Genomic DNA, 21,730 nt, shown 5'->3' with positions numbered 1-21,730 from the left:
AGTTGGTACTGTTTACTATATAAAGGGGATCGGAGTTGGTACTGTTTACTATATAAAAGGGATAGGTGTAGGTGCTGTTTAGTATATCAAGTGGATAGGAGTAAGTACGTTTACTATATCAAGGGGATAGGAGTGGGTACTGTTTACTATTTTCAGGTGATAGGAGTGGGTATTGTTTAGTATATCAACGGGATAGGTGCAGTTACTGTTTTACTGTGTCAAGGGGATAGGAGTAGGTACTGTTCACTATATCATTGGGATTGTTGTAGTTACTGTTTACTATATCAAGTTTATTGTAAGGACATTGCAAATAGCGGTATTGTTAATAGATCAGGTAACAGTAGTGATGAATTAGCAACAACAGCAAGAGTGAATAGTTGTTGCAAACTGGATGAAAGTCCACATTTTGATATTCTGCTCAGCCCTGGTGTACACCTCAACACTACAGAAGCAAATAGGGTCAGGGATAGTGTGTTTCTAATGGCAAGAACCACCGCAGCATAACAAAATAAATCAATAAACACAAACTAGAATTGGAATGCTGCTCTTCTCTACACCAGAGGTTCAAGGAAAGTTAAGATGTGCTTCTAAAATAACATGTCTTCATGTTGAAATTAAATATGAACACACCCCACACATGGTTGCATTCAGGAGTGCAATGTACTGACCCGGGCAGATAGTTCCACAATATTGTGGCCTACTGAACGTGGTCGTAGATTAGACACATACAGACAGAAAAAATATCCTTAAAAAAAAACTGCATTGTTCTATTACTCTCCCTCTGTCTTCAAAGTGTTTGTTTATTTTTCGGTGTACGTGTGTGTGTACCTGCAGCCGCCAGGGCTGAGGGAGTGGAAACCGGGTTGACAGGTGTCACACTTCTCCCCTGTCACACTGGGTCTGCACTCACACTTCCCCTCCACACCACACTGCAGACTCACAGAACCTGGGAGAGAGGAGGGAGGGAGAGAGAGAGAGAGAGAGAGTGAGAGAGAGAGAGAGAGAGTGGGAGGGAGAGAGAGGGGGGAGAATGACAGGGTGAGAGAGTGAGTGAGTGAGATACAGAGAGATAGATAGAGATGGAGAGAGAGAGAGAGACATGGATGGATGGATGGATGGATGGATGGATGGATGGATGGATGGATGGATGGATGGATAGATAGTTCATGTTTATGATGCCTTAATATGAAGCAGTCTAAAATACATGGTTTACCCATGGTGTTACAGTCACAGGGGCTGCAGGGGTCCTGTGGTGACCGTCGGTAGTGGTTCTCTCTACAGCTTTCACAATGCGGTCCATCAGTCTGGTCCCTACAGTCTACACAGCGCCCCCCACTTGCTGTGCTGCGGTACTGCTCCGCATCAAACACACACACATCCGCTCGTCCACTGCAGTTACACTCTGAGGAGAGAGAGAGAGATGGAGAGAGAGACAGGGGGGGATAGCGAGAGGAAGAGAAGGTGGGTGGGTGCGTGGTATGGAAGGGAGGGAGGGAGAGTGAGAGGTAAATAAGAAAGAGAGGGGAAAAGATGAGCAAAAGGAGAGGGAGGGGAGAGAGGGAGAGGGAGGAGATGAGGTCAGGGAAATGGCGAGAGAGGGAGAGTGAGATGGGGAGGAAAAGTGAGAGAGAATGGATGGTGGTTACTATATGTTTATGAGAGATTATGCGTGTGGGATTGGATCCTAATGTACAGGTAAATTTCTAATCCCATTTCACACGGGCCTAATGATCAGCCAATCACTTGGTCAGGGGGCACCGTGATAACGCTAATAAGTGTTTGTACAAGAGACGATTACTCACTGTCTCTCTGTCTGGCTACATGAGGTTTAGGATTCCAGAAAATATCCTATTTTATTACACATCAAATTTTCTGTTAAGTTTGCAATAACTATATGATTATTCCTCCCTGATTGAAGAGAGGAGAGGTTCCATTCTAGTTGTATTTTGCTCCACAGAGTAGGAAGTGAGTGTATTTGCTATTAGAGTATAGAGATTAGGCATATATTAACGAGACTCTATCTAGAGATAGGCCTCAGAGCCACAGAAAGATAATCAAGGTCTAAACCAGTGCTGCATAGTTACAGTCTTACATGTGTCATTCTCAATGTATAGGATTTGGGTGCATACAGGTGGGCCAAACAGTAGGATATGAAAGTCTGATTTGTAAACCACTGGATATGAGTCTGCTAATGACTAAAATGGGAAAAAACAGAAAACATAATAAAACACCTACTACAGTCAATGACTTTATTTACATGTGTTGATTTTTGCATAGAGTACCTGTAGCAGACGTGAAGATATGAGGTATAAAAAGGCCTTATATGAAACAGGATGTCATGGAGAAGAACATTCTTCACCAGGCACCATAGTCTTATTTTCATTCTATATATTAACATTTCATTCCTAAAAAATAACCAATATGAATCCAAACCAACAGTTTGTAAACATACTTTTTAAAACGTTCTGGAAATGTGTAATTCTGAAACAATGGAGGTCACTCTGGGAATGAGTCAATCAACTGCAGCATAATAGTCTACTATAGCAGAGGCCATTGAAAAACAGGGGGAAATGTAGTCAATATCCCATTGCCTAATAGCAGAATTAAGATGGACCTGCTTAGTCAATTATATAGGTATTTGATTCTAGAAATACAAATAAATCTCTATTTTCAACATCCACATATGCGACAGCCCACTGGGCACAGACGTCAACTCAACGTCTATTCCACGTTGGTTCAACGTCGATTCAACCAGTGTGTGCCCAGTGGGAGGCCTATATGATCAATGGCTTACACTTCACATTTTCAACATTGATCATGTAATTGGTGGCCATAGACATAACCTTACCTAACCCCCCTGGTTGGATAATAATCACCGTTGAAAAATTAATCTTAAACTCATTTAGGCCTACTTGAGCATGGCATCCAGCCAAAGGTATGCTACCTCTTTTTAACTACTTTATTAATGTATTTAAATGACTGTAGCATTTCTGAACGTTGTCTGTACGTAGCCGACTGTGACCATAATACAGTAGGTAGCCTAGTAGTAGCTAAAGTAGCCTAGTGTAGTTGGAAGTTGGATGTGGTGCTGAAATGTGGAGACGAAGAAGCTCAAGTCTATTCCGAGTGGTGTGCGGCCCATCAATGAGGAGAATGACGTACCAGCTCTGCACAGTTTCTGTAATCAACATGTCTGCATCTAGCTATTCACTACAGTAGCTAGCTAGGCTAGTGAGTGCTTTGTTAACTTTATTAGAAGTAGCCTACATTTTGAGAGGTGGAAAATGTGTGCACCTACAGCCTCAGTGGTCCCGTGGGCTGCCATCTCCTCTCTCTCTCTCTCTCTCTCTCTCTCTCTCTCTCTCTCTCTCTCTCTCTCTCTCTCTCTCTCTCTCTCTCTCTCTCTCTCTCTCTCTCTCTCATACACACACACACTCTCTCTCTTTATCTCACACACTCTCTCTTTCTCTCTCTCTCTTTCTCCCTCTCTTGTTCATGCACTGCGCTGTCCCTACAATAATGGCCTGAATAACAGGCTAGTGTGAGGAGTTTTCTAGGCAGAGACCATGGCGTGTTTTCGAAGGAGAGACCGTGGCAGCTACCATTCACACCTTATAAGTGTACACTCCCAGTCAGTAGCCTTTTGTGGACACATGGGTACTGGGTAGGCTACTTGATAGGCATTGAGTTGAACAGCTAACTGGTTGTTTGTTGAATGAACATCCCCTGATCAATCCATCCCTGCGTCTCATATTTTACATTAAAACATGACTTATTATTGTGATATTACAGCTGTTATGATCTGCACATGTCAGTGATAAATAGCCAGTCCTATACTTTGCAAAGCACCTTGTCATCTATTTATCACTCTATGGACATGGACATATGTAAATGAAACATAGTGACATGTCATTTGACTACTGGGCTGTTGTGTCAGAACATTTTGTTGCAAAATTATTTCATAGGATAGCCTAGCTACATGATCTAAAATGCTGTCCATTGATTACTATGCCAACAATTCAGCGAGTGGTTCCCCCAATGATGTCACAGAGCAATTGATGGAAATCCATCAATAGTGTGATTTTTTAAATGAGGGGAAATTAGATTACTGTTGGTTGTGAATAGGCTACTGGGTGGATGTTGAGTTGTTTTTAACAGTTGTTTTCCCTGTTAAAATTGTTCATATATACCTTTTAAAGATGATCATGAGTGATAATGTGTCTGACTGCAAATAGATTGAGTCTGCCTGAGTCATTACACATGTATTCAAGGCAGGTATCTCAGGTGCACGTACTAAAATGGCTTCCCAACTAGGAAGTGGATAGTAAGCTAAATTAGACACTTATGTCTGCTAAGTAACTTGGTAATAACCAGAAGGATGTTGTGACAACATAAATATAAACAACTGTGTGTGCCTATGTGTCTGTGTGTACTTTGCTCAACTCTCTCTCTCTCTCTCTCTCTCTCTCTCTCTCTCTCTCTCTCTCTCTCTCTCTCTCTCTCTCTCTCTCTCTCTCTCTCTCTCTCTCTCTCTCTCTCTCTCTCTCTCTCTCTCTCTCTCTCTCTCTCTCTCTCTCTCTCTCTCTCTCTCTCTCTCTCTCTCTCTCTCTCTCTCTCTCTCGGCAGAGAAAAGACACCCGTTGTCAATTAAAATGTTTGTGTTCTGACAAGTAGGGCCATATGGTACTGGTTCCAGACACATGCCATACACGGCAGAGAGGAGAGAGACAGAGCTTGGTCCGGTAAGCTGTGGCAAAATGAGTTTCTATCTCGCCGAATATGGAGGCTGAACATTATAATACACAGAGCATTCACTTTTACTCTCTAGTTCTTTCACATTCAGTGCTTCTTTTCTTCTATGTATTTAATAATATATTCATTTTTTCTTTTACAGTACAGTGCAGCTGCATGCGGCAGTCTATTTAAAAAAGCCATCTGTTTGGTACAGAGACTCAGGCTTCCTCCCATATTGCACCCTATTCCCTACATAGTGCAATACATTTGACCATAGCCCTATGTGCCCTGGTCAAAGGTAGTACACTATATAGGGAACAGGGTGCTATTTAGAACACAGCATGAGTGTAATTAAAACAAGCTTGTTGCTTAATAGAATCAAGCATAAAAACAATTAACGAGGCCTCTCCTTTATGGGTTTATCAGTCCAACCAATTACAATTCCTCTTCAGCAGTGTTCAAAAGAACCATTCACCGCTCAGTGCACAGCGCGATAAGCCTGAACCGCGCTGATATTCGCACTCACGCTAATTTATACACACACACACACACACACACACACACACACACACACACACACACACACACACACACACACACACACACACACACACACACACACAGCAGCAGGTTGATGTTTATTGTCATGCCCTGGAGGCAGAAGTGAGCAATAAAGGTTAGGGTTAGCAGTTTGGTTAAGGTTAAGTTAAGGTGGGGCTTATGATTAGAGCTGCCTCCAGAACAAAATTCATAACAATAAATGTCAACCTATGCGCACGCACACACACACACACACACACACACACACACACACACACACACACACACACACACACACACACACACACACACACACACACACACACACACACACACACACACACACACACACACACACACACACACACACACACACACACACACACACACACAATCACACACAAGGACTCTTAGACATGCATGCACGGATGGACAGTACACATGTGCAGGTGGAATTCATCTTCATTATGCTACACCAACATCTTACATTTACATGTAGATATGCTTTGTAAATACAGTGTTATGGGGTTACTGTACATCATTGTTCAGCTGTCCTCCCTCCAACTCTCCTGTAGCCCACTCAGAGGGTTCAGCTGTCCTCCCTCCAACTCTCCTGTAGCCCACTCAGAGGGTTCAGCTGTCCTCCCTCCAACTCTCCTATAGCCTTCTCCCAGGGTTCTTTGAACAAATCCCTGGGTACTCACTCATACTTTATGTACTCCCAAAGGAACTTGGCTGCAATACTCGCTCATATACTACCCCAACTATACATTTCCCCAGGGGTGACTGAATTAAACAAATCTCCAATACTCACTCATACACTTGTTGGCAGAGTCTCCGGTGGCCCTGGCCCAAGGCCTGTCCTGGTAGAATGGGTGACACCTCTGGCAGTCCACCCCGACAGTGTGATGCTGGCAGTCACACACCAGAGCCCCCTGCTCGTCCAACACACACTCACTGCCATGGCCATTACACTTACACCTGGAGGATAAAGATGGAGAGGTGTGTGTGTACCCAGACACACATTTACAGATATACACTTGTATGGACCCAAACTTATATGCACTGAGCACACACACGTGCGCGCATGTACGAACAAGCACACACACGCACACACACAAACACACACACACACACACACACACATAGAAGGAAATGAACAGAGAACAGAGATTAGGACAGAACGGAGGAGATGTAAAATGAGAAAGTATTTTCACTGTGACTTTTCACCTCCCATTACCTATCAGTGGCAGATACAGTACATCGCCTTGGATAACGTGGGGTTTTATACCCTTCAGTGAATACTGTTCTGCTCATCTCCCCTGTGTGTCCAACTCTCGTCTGCACAAGATGTCCCTGAGCATAAACAACTTCAACTTCCAGTCACTGTGTGTGTGTGCGTCTGTGTGTGTGTGGTTGTGTATGTGTGTGTGGATGTGTGTGCATGTGAGTTATTGTGCTATATATCAAATTATGCATATCCTTTCCAACCAGTCGAGAAAAGACCATTTCCTGTCTAGAAGTCATTTAATGATCAAGGATGTTTGGCCAATAGCTGTTAGCTGAGGCCCTATCTTTACTGTGACACGGTGAGGATGACAGTGTCTTATTCCCCTTGTTGTGTTGACTCTGTATAGTGCCTGCCTGCATCCCAACTGACACCCTCTTCCCTATGTAGTGCATTACTTTTGACTAGAGCTCTTTGGGCCCTGGAAAAAAATAGTGCATGAAATAGAGTGCCATTTGGGGTGCATCCTCTGTCATTGGTTCTGCAGAGGGCCTTTCTGTGAGGGAAGAGGGGGGCTTATCATCGCCTGTCCCTGTCACATTCAACCAGCTGTCCCAGATCCAGACTCTTTATGCCAACGGCTCCCAATCACTTATTTCTGTTTCTGTTGTTGTTGTTGTGACAAGGAAGTTGTTAGTAAGAAAGTGAAAATTGCCCCCAACCACCAACTCAGATGTCTCTAGTAGTAAACTCTGAGGTAATCTTGACAACCACAATAATGAATATGGCACAGAGAATAGCTCATATAGCAGCTTAGTAGTCCGTCAGTTCTGGACCATTTCTTTTTACTATTTTGAGTTACTATACTCCACTAGCTGACCATTTAATCCAACACATTGACATACCCTGACACTAATTGTGTACATTCATAACATTCAGTGTGCGAATTGACCAAGTGACAAGTGCTAGCACTGCTATGGCCAATCCAACAAGCTAGGCTGACTACGCAAGCCCAACAAGTTGTCAGCTTGCCCCCCTTCATTCCCTCAGGTGTCATGGTGACATTGTTGGGTCAATTGTCAAACTGTCACCCCTCGCTTTGATCATAAACACTTATGACAGGTGTCAGATCCTGTTGAAGCAGTGGGTGAAGGCTTCATCTCCACTACTTAAGAAGGTTCATGTTATTGTGCCGTGCCCATGGACATCCTGTCTGTGCTGCCTGCCTCCTGTTGTCCCTTCTCGTTACTGTGAGGGATAAGCCCAGGGACCAGCAGACCTGTGTTCAAATATTATTTGAAATCTTTCAAATACTTGGAGTGTTTGCTCTGGTCTACCCGGAGTGCCAGATGCGCCGGGTTTGCCAATTTTTAATGATTTCAAATAGAATTTGAACCCAGGTCTGAGGACAAGAGACAGAGCAGGGACAGTGATGGAAAAGACATGGGGACAGAGGAGGATGATGTGGCTCTGTTCTTTTTAGGTGGGAACTTGGTATGCGGAGGGAGGGAGTGTGTTCTATCTATTCGCCTTACAATCTACTGTCCAGGACCATAGAGGGCTTGTGTTGAGTTAGACTATTTGTTATGTAAAAAGGATACAGAGAGGGAGGAAATGTGGAGAAGCATTTTATTATCTGTTTTAATATCTATTTTATTATCTATCAAATGGGGCACTATAACGAGCTGGGTTGTTGTTTCATAGTCGAGTCTGTTTGAGAGAAATGAGCAAAGACAAAGATAAATCAAAGCAAACAGGCTCTCTCTCTTCTTCTCTCCCTCTCTTCTTCACTCCCTCTCTTGTTCTCTCCCTTTTTCTCTCCCTCTCTCTCTTAGACGTCAGGTGTGTGTTACCTGGCGCCTACGGAGAAATCGGAGATGGCGTAGAAGTAGGATCGCAGCACCTTGGCGTCCTTGAAGAACTCATCTCCGAATGTGTTGAGCCTGTCCAGAGAGATGAGCAGGTCAGTGGCTGTCACCCACTCCTAAAGGATGAGACAGAGACAAGGAGAGGGGGATGAGGAGGAGGGGATGGAGGGATGGTGGCTGTCAGCTACTCCTACAGAGTGGGACCGAGAGGAGAGGGACATGAGGGGGAAGGGTTAGAGCGGTCGGAGGGAAGTAATGGGTTGAGATGGAGAACAAAAGGAAAGGTAAAGACAGATTCAGGCTCGGTCAGAAGGTGGAGGAAGAACAGGATGGGAGAGAAAGGGGGGAGAGAGAGAAAGATGAAAAAAGCAAATGGGAGTCAAGAGAAAGAGGGGAAGAGCAGGGTGTGGCTCTGAAAGAGATATAATATAAGAAATAAGAAAAGGGGGATAAATAGAGAGGAAATGAGCAGAAGAGATAAAGAGATGATATAAGCTAGAGAGGAGACTTGGTACAGGGTTCCCAGACTCTTTCATTATAATGGATAAGGTTTTAGCAGCACACAGATATGATGACAGCTACAGTATATGAAGCTGAATGCACCACGGAGGGGCTGAATTGGAACAGTAAAATAGAATAGAATGTGAGAGGTGGAGACGAAGCGAGGGAGGGGAGAGGAAAGAAAGAGGGAAAGACAAACAGCAGGATAAAGGTAAACAGAAGAGAGAAATAGGGGGAGGAAGATAAAACATGGTCAGTTGAGGAGAGAACAAAAGGAGAAAATATGGAATAAGGGAATATTTCTCTCCTCACAACTTTAAAACAAATAGATTACAGAAACGTTGTGTCTTTCACTTGGCTGGTTGGGGACTCTGTGGACTGTATGGCATCCTGAAAAAGCCTGTTTTAATCCTGTGTTGTGTTTTCTGTACACTCTCCCATGAGGGGTGTTTGATGTAGGGGAGTAGGGGAATGAGAGGAATGGGAGGAGAGTGGAGCGGATAGGCCTCAGACAAACAACATGTGGAACAGTTAGGTACATGTACTGTACGCCTGCCTCAAGATCTACTGGCTAGCATGCCGTACCAAGGACTAGGGGAATTGGGTAACACCATGTATGATGTTGATTCTTATTTAATATAGTTAGCCTATAAGACTACATATATGAGAACATGTGACAACTCGACTTCAAGAAAAAGAAAAGTAGGGGATTTTTCTCTATAGCAAGAGGGAAACATAGTGAAGACTAATTAAGTCTACAATATTGTTTTCAAACACTATATTTTTTTTTATTTATTTCACCTTTATTTAACCAGGTAGGCTAGTTGAGAACAAGTTCTCATTTACAACTGTGACCTGGCCAAGATAAAGCACAGCAGTTCGACACAAACAACAACACAGAGTTACACATGGAATAAACAAGCATACAGTCAATAAAAACTAAAATTAAATTGAACTATTATTTGGACAAGTTCATGTAAAATGCAACCAATAATTATCCTCTCGAGTTAGCTTCACAACTTGTTTTGTGTGATCTGTCACTGTGTATATAAAGCACAGCTACTGCAGTAAAACTTTATATTTAGCACTGCCTCAAAGACTATTATTCTATCAGGCTGTCTATGAGTCTCTCTCAGTGTCGTTAGTAAGAGATTCTGTAAGGACACCTATGAGTTAGCGAGCAGGTCAGCCACTTTAAGTCCAAATTTTGCTTTGGTATATCATTTTATATCAAATGTTTAATTCTGCAGGATTTATTATTAAGGCTTGAGCTCTATTCACACGGGCTAGTATTATTAGAGAACGTTGGTTATGTATTTATTTTCCCAGAATGTCCATTATTCCAGAGGATGATTCAGGTGGGACAAATTTTTTCCAAACTGCCACTGTCACGCCCTGACCTGAGAGATTTATGTTTTCTTTATATTTTGGTTAGGTCAGGGTGTGACGAGGGTGGGTACGTTAGTTTTTGTACTGTCTAGGGTTTTTGTATGTATAGGGTGTTTGTAGGTCTAGGTGATTTGTATGTCTATGGTGGCCTGATATGGTTCCCAATCAGAGGCAGCTGTTTATCGTTGTCTCTGATTGGGGATCATATTTAGGTAGCCATTTTCCCTTTGGTGTTCGTGGGTTCTTGTTCTATGTTTAATTGCCTGTCTGCACTCTCCTTATAGCTTCACGGTTCGTTTTGTTATTTTGGTAGTTTGTTCAGTGTTCATTCGTTAAAATAAATAAGAATGCATACATACCACGCTGCGCCTTGGTCCGATTCATACGACGAACGTGACAGCCACCTGTAATTCTTTCTTAATTTTGTCATTTTTTTAATACATCAACTGTTATGATGGAAGTCTGGAGGTTTTTTCTAGGTGTGAAGATATTTCAACAAGTCCAGGCGATAACAGGCTACACTAACAAATCCAGCTTGGTTCGCAAGTTCAAACCATCTTTGGTATAGTGTTGCCATAATATTTGAATTGAAGAAGTGTGATCATAATCATTCAAATATTTTAGTGATCCGCAGTAGAAGACGTCCTAAATGCCCCCTAGTCTTCAGATGTGAGCCAAAACAGCTAACTTGCACTTGATATGCATTTTTAAGCTACGGATGAGAAAGTGAACTTGTCCAAATGTTTAGCTCAGTTGTATGCTGCTTTGGGTTCTATTAACACAAAGTGTTTCATTAAATAGGCACAATATGTTTTATGATGCATTTGCCGATGTCCAATTAATCACTTTGTTAAATTTATCGAGTCAGTTATTGTTTTCTTGCTCAAACCGCGAGCAACACCTGTAAAACTCAGATATTTCTCTCAAAACACAGGGATGTCGATTCGCATAAGGACTAGTATTATCAGAGGACTTTGTAGTTTGCCAAAAAAACAGTAGGTTATTCTGGTTAGTCAATGAACAAAATTTCAGTTTCCATTTAACCCATCTAAACAGTAGGCTACAGTTCCCTTGACATGCCATAGGCCTATTTGAAGTCCTGTCTTGTGACTGTCGAATTTGTATAGCGCCTCACATTCATCACACCTAACATAGCTGGCACTGCCATCATCCTCTTTGCCACTTTACCAAATCTTTTCAAAACATTACTTTTCTGGCCATCCCTTTTCTTTATTTTCAACTCTCCTTTCACAGCTTTTGTCTTCTTGAATTAAACTTCAACACTTCAACACAACTTCAACTTTTTCTGCCCGTCACCAAAAGCATTATTTGGCGATTGACTGTGTAGGCAATTTGGCGTGAGTACAGTTAAGCCCTAAAGCTTAGGCTGATGCACTAATACCAGATAGCCTAAAATAATGAAAGAAAAACCTCAATGTAGATAGACTACATAAATTGCACAATAATTACACATTTACGGATTTTTTAAGGTATTGTTTAATGACCCTACACCCATCCAACCCACGGATATAACCGTAGGGACTGCGGGTTATGAGTCAACCCGCGTATCGCTAGTGGAGAGTCAAATGGTCATGAAGCCTGTTTGGAACATGTGGTGGAAATCTAGAACACATGTGTTCCATAACCCCTTTAACCCTTAAAGGGGCAGAAACAGTAGGACTCCTGGACCTTGGTGACTTATGTGGGTCAACAGGGCCAGACCTGGGTTGGACCTGGGTCAGACATGTGTTAACATTGTGGATGGGTACTACTGCCTGAGCTGGATCAAATGTTCTAATCCAGGTCAACATAACAGTGAAAGTAGCTGAGAATTAGACCAAAACAATCATAGAAAGTGGTCATTTGTAATATGTGGACAACGTCCTTTGGAAAGCTAATGTGGTGATCAGTAAGTATCCTTTATTCTCACTCTCCTGCTACTCTATTAGCTCTCTGTCTCTGTGTCTCTCTGTCTGTCTATTTCTCTGTCTCTCTCTCTGTCTCGCCGTCCATTTCTGTCTCTCTGTCTGTCTCTCTGTCTCTCTGTCTGTCTCTCCATCAGCCTCTCTCTCTCTCTTCCTCTCTCTCTCTCTCTCTCTCTCTCTCTCTCTCTCTCTCTCTCTCTCTCTCTCTCTCTCTCTCTCTCTCTCTCTCTCTCTCTCTCTCTCTCTCTCTCTCTCTCTCTCTCTCTCTCTCTCTCTCTCTCTCTGTGTCTTCCTGTCTCTCTGCCTCTGTCTCTCCATCTGTCTCTCTGTCTGTGTCTCTCTCTCTGTCTTTCCATCTCTGTCTCTCTCTCTCTTTCTCTCTGTCTCTCTCTGTCTCTGTCTCTCTGTCTCTCCATCTGTCTCTGTCTGTCTCTCTGTCTCTCTGTCTATGTCTCATTTTTCATTTCTCATTTCAAGGGGCTTTATTGGCATGGGAAACATGTGTTAACATTGCCAAAGCAAGTGAGGTAGATAATATACCAAAGTGAAATAAACAATAACATTTTTACTACCTCTTTCTCTCCTCTTTCCCACCTCTCTCTCTCCCTCTCTGGTGGCACTTTCCTCAGGGAGCCCTTGAGGAGGGTGTGCCTTGTGTTTGTGAGCTGCCTGTTTCACAGCAGCACGGTGCAGAGCAGGTTGGAGCTGGCACGCTACTGTTTTGGGGCCTGCTTATCAACTTCAGCCCTGCTTGACATGGCTCTGCTCCTGCTAATGGGGTTTGGACGCTGCCGAACGACCCCAGTGCCCAGGGGCTGCCGGTGGAAGCGTACGTTCATCCTTCACGCACTCCCGCCTGCTCGCCGCTCCCAGTACCATCGTCAATGGGGGAAAACATGGAATGGGGGTTTTAAAAGGGGGGTGGTGGGGAGGTGAGGGAGTAGGGGGGGTGCTGGCTGTTTGGTAACAAATTGAGGAGAGGAAGGGGGAAATATGGAGGGGAGGAGAAGAGGAGGGGAAGATGAGGAGAGGAGCAAAGAAGGAGAGGAAATTATGCCAGTGGAGCGAGTGTCTTCAAACCATGTTTGAAGAAGGAATTTGAATAGGGAAGTGAAAGAATACAGGGGAGAGCTTATTCTAATTCAGGGCAGGAAGGGAATGATGGGAAACAAAACAGATAACTTCTCCATACATTTTCTCACTCTCTCTCCTGCTCTATCTCCCTCCCTCTTGTTTTGCTTCACACCTCAACAACCACAGCAAGGTTAGAGGAGAGCCAAGAGTTTTGGAGATACATATGTTTGAAGTTAGTCTCAGAAAACTTTTCCCCTCACCTTGCTGGGGTCTGGGTCAGAATTCTGAGAACAACATTTTGCTGTATCATAGACACGAATGAATGCTGATTGGTCGATGATAAGCGTCCAGCTTCGGAAACCAATCCAAGATGACGACATCTTACTGCAGTCACTTCCTGACATGTGATCCATTCTGACCAATGATCAATAGCCAGAAGCAGGTGATCAGGGATCCATCCACCATTACTCTCTGTTATAAATAGCCTCATGTCTCCAGAGAAAAAGTTAACCAACAGAAGTAAGTAAGAGGAGATACTCTTTGATCAACTATATCCTGGAGTCCTCCTCGTTATAGATTTAAAACAACCAACTCAGGATGATTCAACCTTCCCAAGCTTCTTTTTGATGCTTATTTCTCTCTCTCTCTCTCTCTCTCTCTCTCTCTCTCTCTCTCTCTCTCTCTCTCTCTCTCTCTCTCTCTCTCTCTCTCTCTCTCTCTCTCTCTCTCTCTCTCTCTCTCTCTCTCTCTCTCTCTCTCTCTCTCGGTTTGTCTAAAACCTGCTGTCAGACAAATACAGGATGTAGTTTCATGAAGAAGCTTCACACAGGGGGTTATGCTAATGTTTATAGCTCTTAGTATTCCCATGATATGGACACGGCTAAGGAAATAATAATGTTTTAAGGTGTCACAGCGATCATCTATTTTCCTTCACAATCATTGGTTTTTGTTCATTATTAAAAACAGAACAGGTATTTGTATTTATTAAGGATCCCCATTAGCTGTGTGTGTGTGTTCCATAAGGTGTATTTTTTTTAAATCACATTTTATTGCTTGCATCAGTTACCTGATGTGGAGTAGAGTTCCATGTAGCCATGGCTCTATGTATGAAATTAAATCTTTGTATGAAATTAACCACAGATCTTTGTTAAGTGTTGCAGTGATTTCACTCTCTCTAGTAGCTGACGTGCATAGTGTTGAGTCATCTGCATACATAGATACACTTTACTCAAAGCCAGTGGCATATCATTAGTAAAGATTGAATAAAGTAAGGGTTCTAGACAGCTGCCCTGTGGATTTCCTGATTCTACCTGGATTATGTTGGAGAGGCTTCCATTAAAGAACACCCTTGGTGGTCTATTAGACAGATAACTCTTTATCCATAATATAGCAGGGGGTGTAAAGCCATAACACATACGTTTTTCCATTAGCAGACTATGACTGATAATGTCAAAAGCAGCACTGAAGTTTAACAAAAAATGTCTCTCAGTTAATCATCAGTAATTTGTGTAAGTGCCGTGCTTGTTGAATGTCCTTCCCTATAAGCGTGCTGAAAATATGTTGTCATTTTGTTTACAGTAAAATAGCCTTGTATCTGGTCAAACATATATATTTTTTGGTTTACTAAGGGTTGGTAACAGGCTGATTGATTGGTTATTTGAGCCAGTAAAGGGGGCATTACTATTCTTAGGTAGCAGAATTACTTTTGCTTCCCCCCAGGCCTGAGGGCACACACTTGTATATAGATTTTTCTATTGTTATTGACTGTACTTTTGTTTATCCCATGTGTAACTCTGTGTTGTTGTTTTTTGTCGCGCTGCTTTGCTTTATCTTGGCCAGGTCGCAGTTGTAAATGAGAACTTGCTCTCAACTGGCCTACCTGGTTAAATAAAGTTGAAATAAAAAATATATAATTTACCTGTTTCATAGTGTAGTTTCTTCTTTTTATTCAGTTTAGTTTATTCAGTTTAGATTTCTCATTTTGTAGTACATTTGCCAATCGGTTGTGCAGCCAGACTTATTTGCCATTCCTTTTGCCTCATCCCACTCAACCATACCATTTCTCAACCATACCATAATTTTTTTTACATCAAATCAAATCAAATTTTATTGGTCACATACACATGGTTAGCAGATGTTAATGCGAATGTAGCGAAATATTTGTGCTTCTAGTTCCGACTATGCAGTAATATCTAAGAAGTAATCTAACAAGTTCACAACAACTACCTTATAAACACAAATAAACACAAATGTAAAGGGATGAGTAAGAATATGTACGTATAATTTATGGATGAGCGATGGCGTGCGGCATAGGCAAGATGCAGTAGATGGTATAGAATACAGTATATATACATATGAGATGGGTAATGTAGGATATGTAAACATTATTCAATTGTTGTTATTTAAAGTGACCGGTGATACCTTTATTAAAGTCCATTAATTTAAGTGGCCAGAGATGTGAGTCTATGTTGGCAGCAGCCTCTCTATGTTAGTGATGGCTGTTTAATAGTCTGATGGCCTTGAGATAGAAGTTGTTTTTCAGTCTCTTGGTCTCAGCATTGATGCGTCTGTACTGACCTCGCCTTCTGGATGATAGCGGGGTGAACAGGCAATGGCTCTGGTGGTTGTTGCCCTTGATGATCTTTTTGGCCTTCCTGTGACATCGGGTGCTGTAGGTGTCCTGGAGGGCAGGTAGATTGCCCTCCGTGATGCGTTGTGCAGACCTCACTACCCTCTGGAGAGCCTTGCGGTTGAGGGTGGTGCAATTGCCGTACTAGGCAGTGATACAGCCCGACAGGATGCTCTCGATTGTGAATCTGTAAAAGTTTGTGAGTGTTTTAGATGACAATCCACATTTCTTCAGCCTCTTGAGGCATTGTTGCGCCTTCTTCACCACGCTGTCTGTGTGGGTGGACCATTTCAGTTTGTCCGTGATGTGTACGCTGAGGAACTTAAAACTTTCCACCTTCTCCATTACTGTCCCGTCGATGTGGATGCTGTGGATGCTGCTGGATGAACAGGGAGTACAGGAGAGGGCTGAGAACGCACCCTTTTGGGGCCCCAGTGTTGAGGATCAGCGGGGTGGAGATGTTGTTCCCTACTCTTCACCACCTGGGGGCGGCCCGTCAGAATGTCCAGGACCCAGTTGCACAGGGTGGGGTTGAGACCCAGGGTCTTGGGCTTATTGACGAGTTTGAAGGGTATTATGGTATTAAATGCTGAGCTGTAGTCAATGAACAGCATTCTTACATAGGTATTGTCACGCCCTGATCTGTTTCACCTGTCCTTGTGATATTCTCCACCCTCTCCAGGTGACGCTTATTTGCCCCAGTGTATTTATCCTTGTGTTTCCTGTCTCTCTGTGCCAGTTTGTCTTGTATGTTTCCAAGTCAACCAGCGTTTTTCCAGTTCTCCTGCTTTTTGCATTCTCCTTTTTCTAGTCCTCCCGGTTTTGACCATTGCCTGTTTCTGGACTTTGTACCCGCCTGCCTGACCATTCTGCCTGCCTTGACCACGAGCCTGTCTGCCACTCTGTACCTCCTGGACTCTGATCTGGTTTTGACCTTTTTGCCTGTCCACAACCATTCTCTTGCCTACCCCTTTGGATGAATAAACATTGTACGACTCCAACCATCTGCCTCCTGTGTCTGCATTTGGGTCTTGCCTTGTGCCTTGATAGGTATTCCTCTTGTCCAGATGGGATAGGGCAGTGTGCAGTGTGATGGCGATTGCATCTTCAGTGGACCTATTGGGGCGGTAAGCAAATTGGAGTGGGTCTAGGGTATCAGGTAGGGTGAATGTGATATGATCCTTCACTAGTATCTCCAAGCACTTCATGATGACAGAAGTGAGTGCAATGGGGCGAAAGTCATTTGGTTCAGTTACCTTAGCTTTCTTGGGAACAGGAACAATGGTGCCCATCTTGAAGCATGTGGGAACAGCAGACTTGGATAAGGATTGGTTGAATATGTCCGTAAACACACCAGCCAGCTGGTCTGCGCATGCTCTGAGGACGCGGCTAGGGATGCCGGCAGCCTCGGCAGCCTTCTGGGCCGGCAGCCTTGCGAGGGTTAACACGTTAAAATATTTTACTCACGTTGGGCACGGAGAAGGAGAGCCCACAGGCTTTGGTAGCGGGCCGTGTCAGTGGCACTGTATTGTCCTCAAAGAGAGCAAAGAAGTTGTTTCGTTTGTCTGGTAGCAAGACGTCGATGTCAGCGACGGGACTGGTTTTCTTTTTGTAATCCGTGATTGACTGTAGACCCTGCCACATACGTCTAGTGTTTGAGCCGTTGAATTGCGACTCTATTTTGTCTCTATATTGACCCTTTGCTTGTTTGATTGCCTTGCGGAGGGAAAAGCTGCACTTTGTATTTGGTCATGTTTCCGGTCGCCTTGCCATGATTAAAAGCGGTGGTTCCCGCTTTCTTTTTTGCGCGAATGCTGACATCAATCCACGGTTTCTGGTTAGGAAAGGTTTTAATAGCCAGGGTATAACATCTCCGATGCACTTGCTAATAATCTCGCTCATCGAGTCAGCATATACATCAATGTTGTTGTCTGAGGTTCTCCGGAACATATCCCAGTACACATGATCGAAGCAAGCTTGAAGCGTAGTGATTCATATGGATTCCACGCTTCAAAGTTGAAGCATCCATTGGTCAGACCAGCGTTGTATTAACCTGAGCACGGGCGTTTCCTGTTTTAGTTTGTGTCTTTAGGCTGGGAGCAACAAAATGGAGACATGGTCAGACTTGCCGAAGGTAGGGCGGGGGAGTGCTTTGAATGCATCGCGGAATTTCGAGTAGCAATGATCCAGAATACTACCAGCTCGTGTCGTGCATTTGATATGCTGGTAGAATTTAGAAAGTATTGTTTTTAGGTTAGCTTTGTTAACTTCTTGTGGCTGAAGGGACAGTATTGAGTAGCTTGGATGAAAGGTGCACAGAGGTGCCCAGAGTAAACGGCCTGCTCCTCAGTCATAGTTGCTAATATATGCATATTATTATTAGTATTGGATAGAAAACACTCTGAAGTTTCTAAAACTGTTTGAATTATGTCTGTGAGTATAACAGAACTCATATGGCAGGCAAAAACCTGAGAAAAAATCCAAACAGGAAGTGGATATTATTAAGCTGGTTGATTTTCAACCAAGATCCCATTGAAATCACAGCGAGATATGAATGAGTTTTCACTTCCTACGGCTTCCACTAGATGTCAACAGTCTGTAGAACCTTGTCTGATGACTCTACTGTGAAGGGGGGCCGGATGAGAGGAGAATTAGTCACGTTTGCCATGAGGTGACCATTCTTTGACCATGCGTGTTCACATAAGAGGGAGCTCCGTTCCCATCGCTCATCTGAAGTCAATGTAATTCTCCGGTTGGAACGTTATTCAAGATTTATGTTAACAACATTCTAAAGATTGATTCAATACATCGTTTGACATGTTTCTACTGACTGTTACGGAACTTTTGGACATTTCGTCAGGTTTTAGTGAACGCGCTTCATGACTTTGGAATTGTTTACCAAACGCGCTAACAAAAGTAGCTAATTGGACATAAAAAACGGACATTATCGAACAAATCAAGCATTTATTGCAGACCTGGGATTCCTGGGAGTGCATTCTGATGAAGATCATCAAAGGTAAGGGAATATTTATCATGTAAGTTCTGGTTTCTGTTTTTTTTAAATCTGACACAGCGGTTGCATTAAGGAGAGGTATATCTATAATTCCACTCATCTACATTTATGATGAGTTTTTCTGTTGAATTGATGTGGCTATGCAAAATCACTGGATGTTTTTGGAACTAGTGAACGTAACATGCCAATGTAAATTCAGATTTTTTGATATAAATTTAAACTTTATCAAACAAAACATACATGTATTGTGTAACATGAAGTCCTATGAGTGTCATCTGATGAAGATCATCAAAGGTTAGTGATTAATTTTATCTCTATTTGTGCTTTTTGTGACTCCTATCTTTGGCTGGAAAAATGACTGTGTTTGTCTGTGATTTGGCGGTGACCTAACATAATCGTTTGTGGTGCATTCACTGAAAATCCTATTTGAAATCGGACACGTTGGTGGGATTAACAACAAGATTACCTTTAAAATGATATAAGACACATGTATGTTTGAGGAATTTTAATTATGAGATTTCTGTTTTTTTAATTTGGCGCCCTGCACTTTCACTGGCTGTTGTCATATCGATCCCGTGCAGCCCTAAGTTAAAATCCCCAGCTACAATAAATGCAGCCTTAGGATATATGGTTTCTAGTTTACAAAGAGTCCAGTGAAGTTCTTTCAGGGCCGACAAGGGATCTGCTTGTGGGGGGGATATACACGGCTGTGATTATAATCATAGAGAAATCTCTTGGAAGATAATGGGGTCGGTATTTAATTGTCAGGAATTCTAGGTCAGGTGAATAAAAGGACTTGAGTTCCTGTATGTTGTTGTGATTACACCATGAGTCGTTAACCATAAGGCATACAATCCCGCCCTTCTTCTTACCAGAGAGATGTTTGTTTCTGTCAGCGAAATGCGTGAAGAAACCAGGTGGATGTACCGACTCTAACAACATATCCCGAGTGATCCATGTTTCCGTGAAACAGAGAATGTTACAATCTCTGATGTCTCTCTGGAAGGCAACTCGTGCCCTAATTTCATCCACCTTGTTATCTAGAGATTGAACATTGGCGAGTAATACACTGCTCAAAAAAATAAAGGGAACACTTAAACAACACAATGTAAATCCAAGTCAATCACACTTCTGTGAAATCAAACTGTCCACTTAGGAAGCAACACTGATTGACAATAAATTTCACATGCTGTTGTGCAAATGGAATAGACAACAGGTGGAAATTATAGGCAATTAGCAAGACACCCCCAATAAAGGAGTGGTTCTGCAGGTGGTGACCACAGACCACTTCTCAGTTCCTATGCTTCCTGGCTGATGTTTTGGTCACTTTTGAATGCTGGCGGTGCTTTCACTCTAGTGGTAGCATGAGACGGAGTCTACAACCCACACAAGTGGCTCAGGTAGTGCAGCTCATCCAGGATGGCACATCAATGCGAGCTGTGGCAAGAAGGTTTGCTGTGTCTGTCAGCGTAGTGTCCAGAGCATGGAGGCGCTACCAGGAGACAGGCCAGTACATCAGGAGACGTGGAGGAGGCCGTAGGAGGGCAACAACCCAGCAGCAGGACCGCTACCTCCGCCTTTGTGCAAGGAGGAGCACTGCCAGAGCCCTGCAAAATGACCTCCAGCAGGCCACAAATGTGCATGTGTCTGCTCAAACGATCAGAAACAGACTCCATGAGGGTAGTATGAGGGCCCGACGTCCACAGGTGGGGGTTGTGCTTACAGCCCGACGTTTGGCATTTGCCAGAGAACACCAAGATTGGCAAATTCGCCACTGGCGCCCTGTGCTCTTCACAGATGAAAGCAGGTTCACACTGAGCACATGTGACAGACGTGACAGAGTCTGGAGACGCCGTGGAGAACGTTCTGCTGCCTGCAACATCCTCCAGCATGACCGGTTTGGCGGTGGGTCAGTCATGGTGTGGGGTGGCATTTCTTTGGGGGGGCCGCACAGCCCTCCATGTGCTCGCCAGAGGTAGCTTGACTGCCATTAGGTACCGAGATGAGATCCTCAGACCCCTTGTGAGACCATATGCTGGTGCGGTTGGCCCTGGGTTCCTCCTAATGCAAGACAATGCTAGACCTCATGTGGCTGGAGTGTGTCACCAGTTCCTGCAAGAGGAAGGCATTGATGCTATGGACTGGCCCGCCCGTTCCCCAGACCTGAATCCAATTGAGCACATCTGGGACATCATGTCTCGCTCCATCCACCAACGCCACTTTGCACCACAGACTGTCCAGGAGTTGGCGGATGCTTTAGTCCAGGTCTGGGAGGAGATCCCTCAGGAGACCATCCGCCACCTCATCAGGAGCATGCCCAGGCGTTGTAGGGAGGTCATACAGGCACGTGGAGGCCACACACACTACTGAGCCTCATTTTGACTTGTTTTAAGGACATTACATCAAAGTTGGATCAGCCTGTAGTGTGGTTTTCCACTTTAATTTTGAGTGTGACTCCAAATCCAGACCTCCATGGGTTGATAAATTTGATTTCCATTGATCATTTTTGTGTGATTTTGTAGTCAGCACATTCAACTATGTAAAGAAAAAAGTATTTAATAAGAATATTTCATTCATTCAGATCTAGGATGTGTTATTTTAGTGTTCCCTTTATTTTTTTGAGCAGTGTATAATCGGAAGCGGGGGATGTTGTGCTCGCCTTCTGAGTCTGACCAGTAAGCTGCTCCGTCTGGAAATGGCGCCGACAAAGCATCCGCTTCAGGAAAGACGTATTCCTGGTCGTAATGATGGTAAGTTGACATCGCTTTTATATCCAATAGTTCTTCCCAGCTGTATGTAATAACACTTGAGATTTCCTGGGCTAACAAA

The 21,730-nt window shown here is 43.4% G+C and overlaps 1 protein-coding gene across 1 annotated transcript in view; it reads right to left on the bottom strand.

Moving 5' to 3' along the window:
- The window catches only part of LOC139544185 (laminin subunit gamma-3-like), a 245,472-nt gene that overhangs the window by 168,259 nt on the left and 55,483 nt on the right, over positions 1 to 21,730 (bottom strand). The window contains exons 3-6 of the mRNA XM_071351006.1: positions 8,356 to 8,486; positions 6,089 to 6,255; positions 1,214 to 1,402; positions 829 to 946 (exon numbers count right to left, since the gene is read on the bottom strand). Of these exons, the coding sequence (XP_071207107.1) occupies positions 829 to 946; positions 1,214 to 1,402; positions 6,089 to 6,255; positions 8,356 to 8,486 (605 nt within the window). The remainder of the gene's footprint in view (positions 1 to 828; positions 947 to 1,213; positions 1,403 to 6,088; positions 6,256 to 8,355; positions 8,487 to 21,730) is intronic.

The sequence above is a fragment of the Salvelinus alpinus genome, chromosome 18 (assembly GCF_045679555.1).
Source record: "Salvelinus alpinus chromosome 18, SLU_Salpinus.1, whole genome shotgun sequence".
NCBI classification, from domain to species: Eukaryota; Metazoa; Chordata; class Actinopteri; order Salmoniformes; family Salmonidae; genus Salvelinus; species Salvelinus alpinus.
Note: the sequence above shows the minus strand (reverse complement) of the source record. Positions and strands in the feature narration are given on the sequence as shown.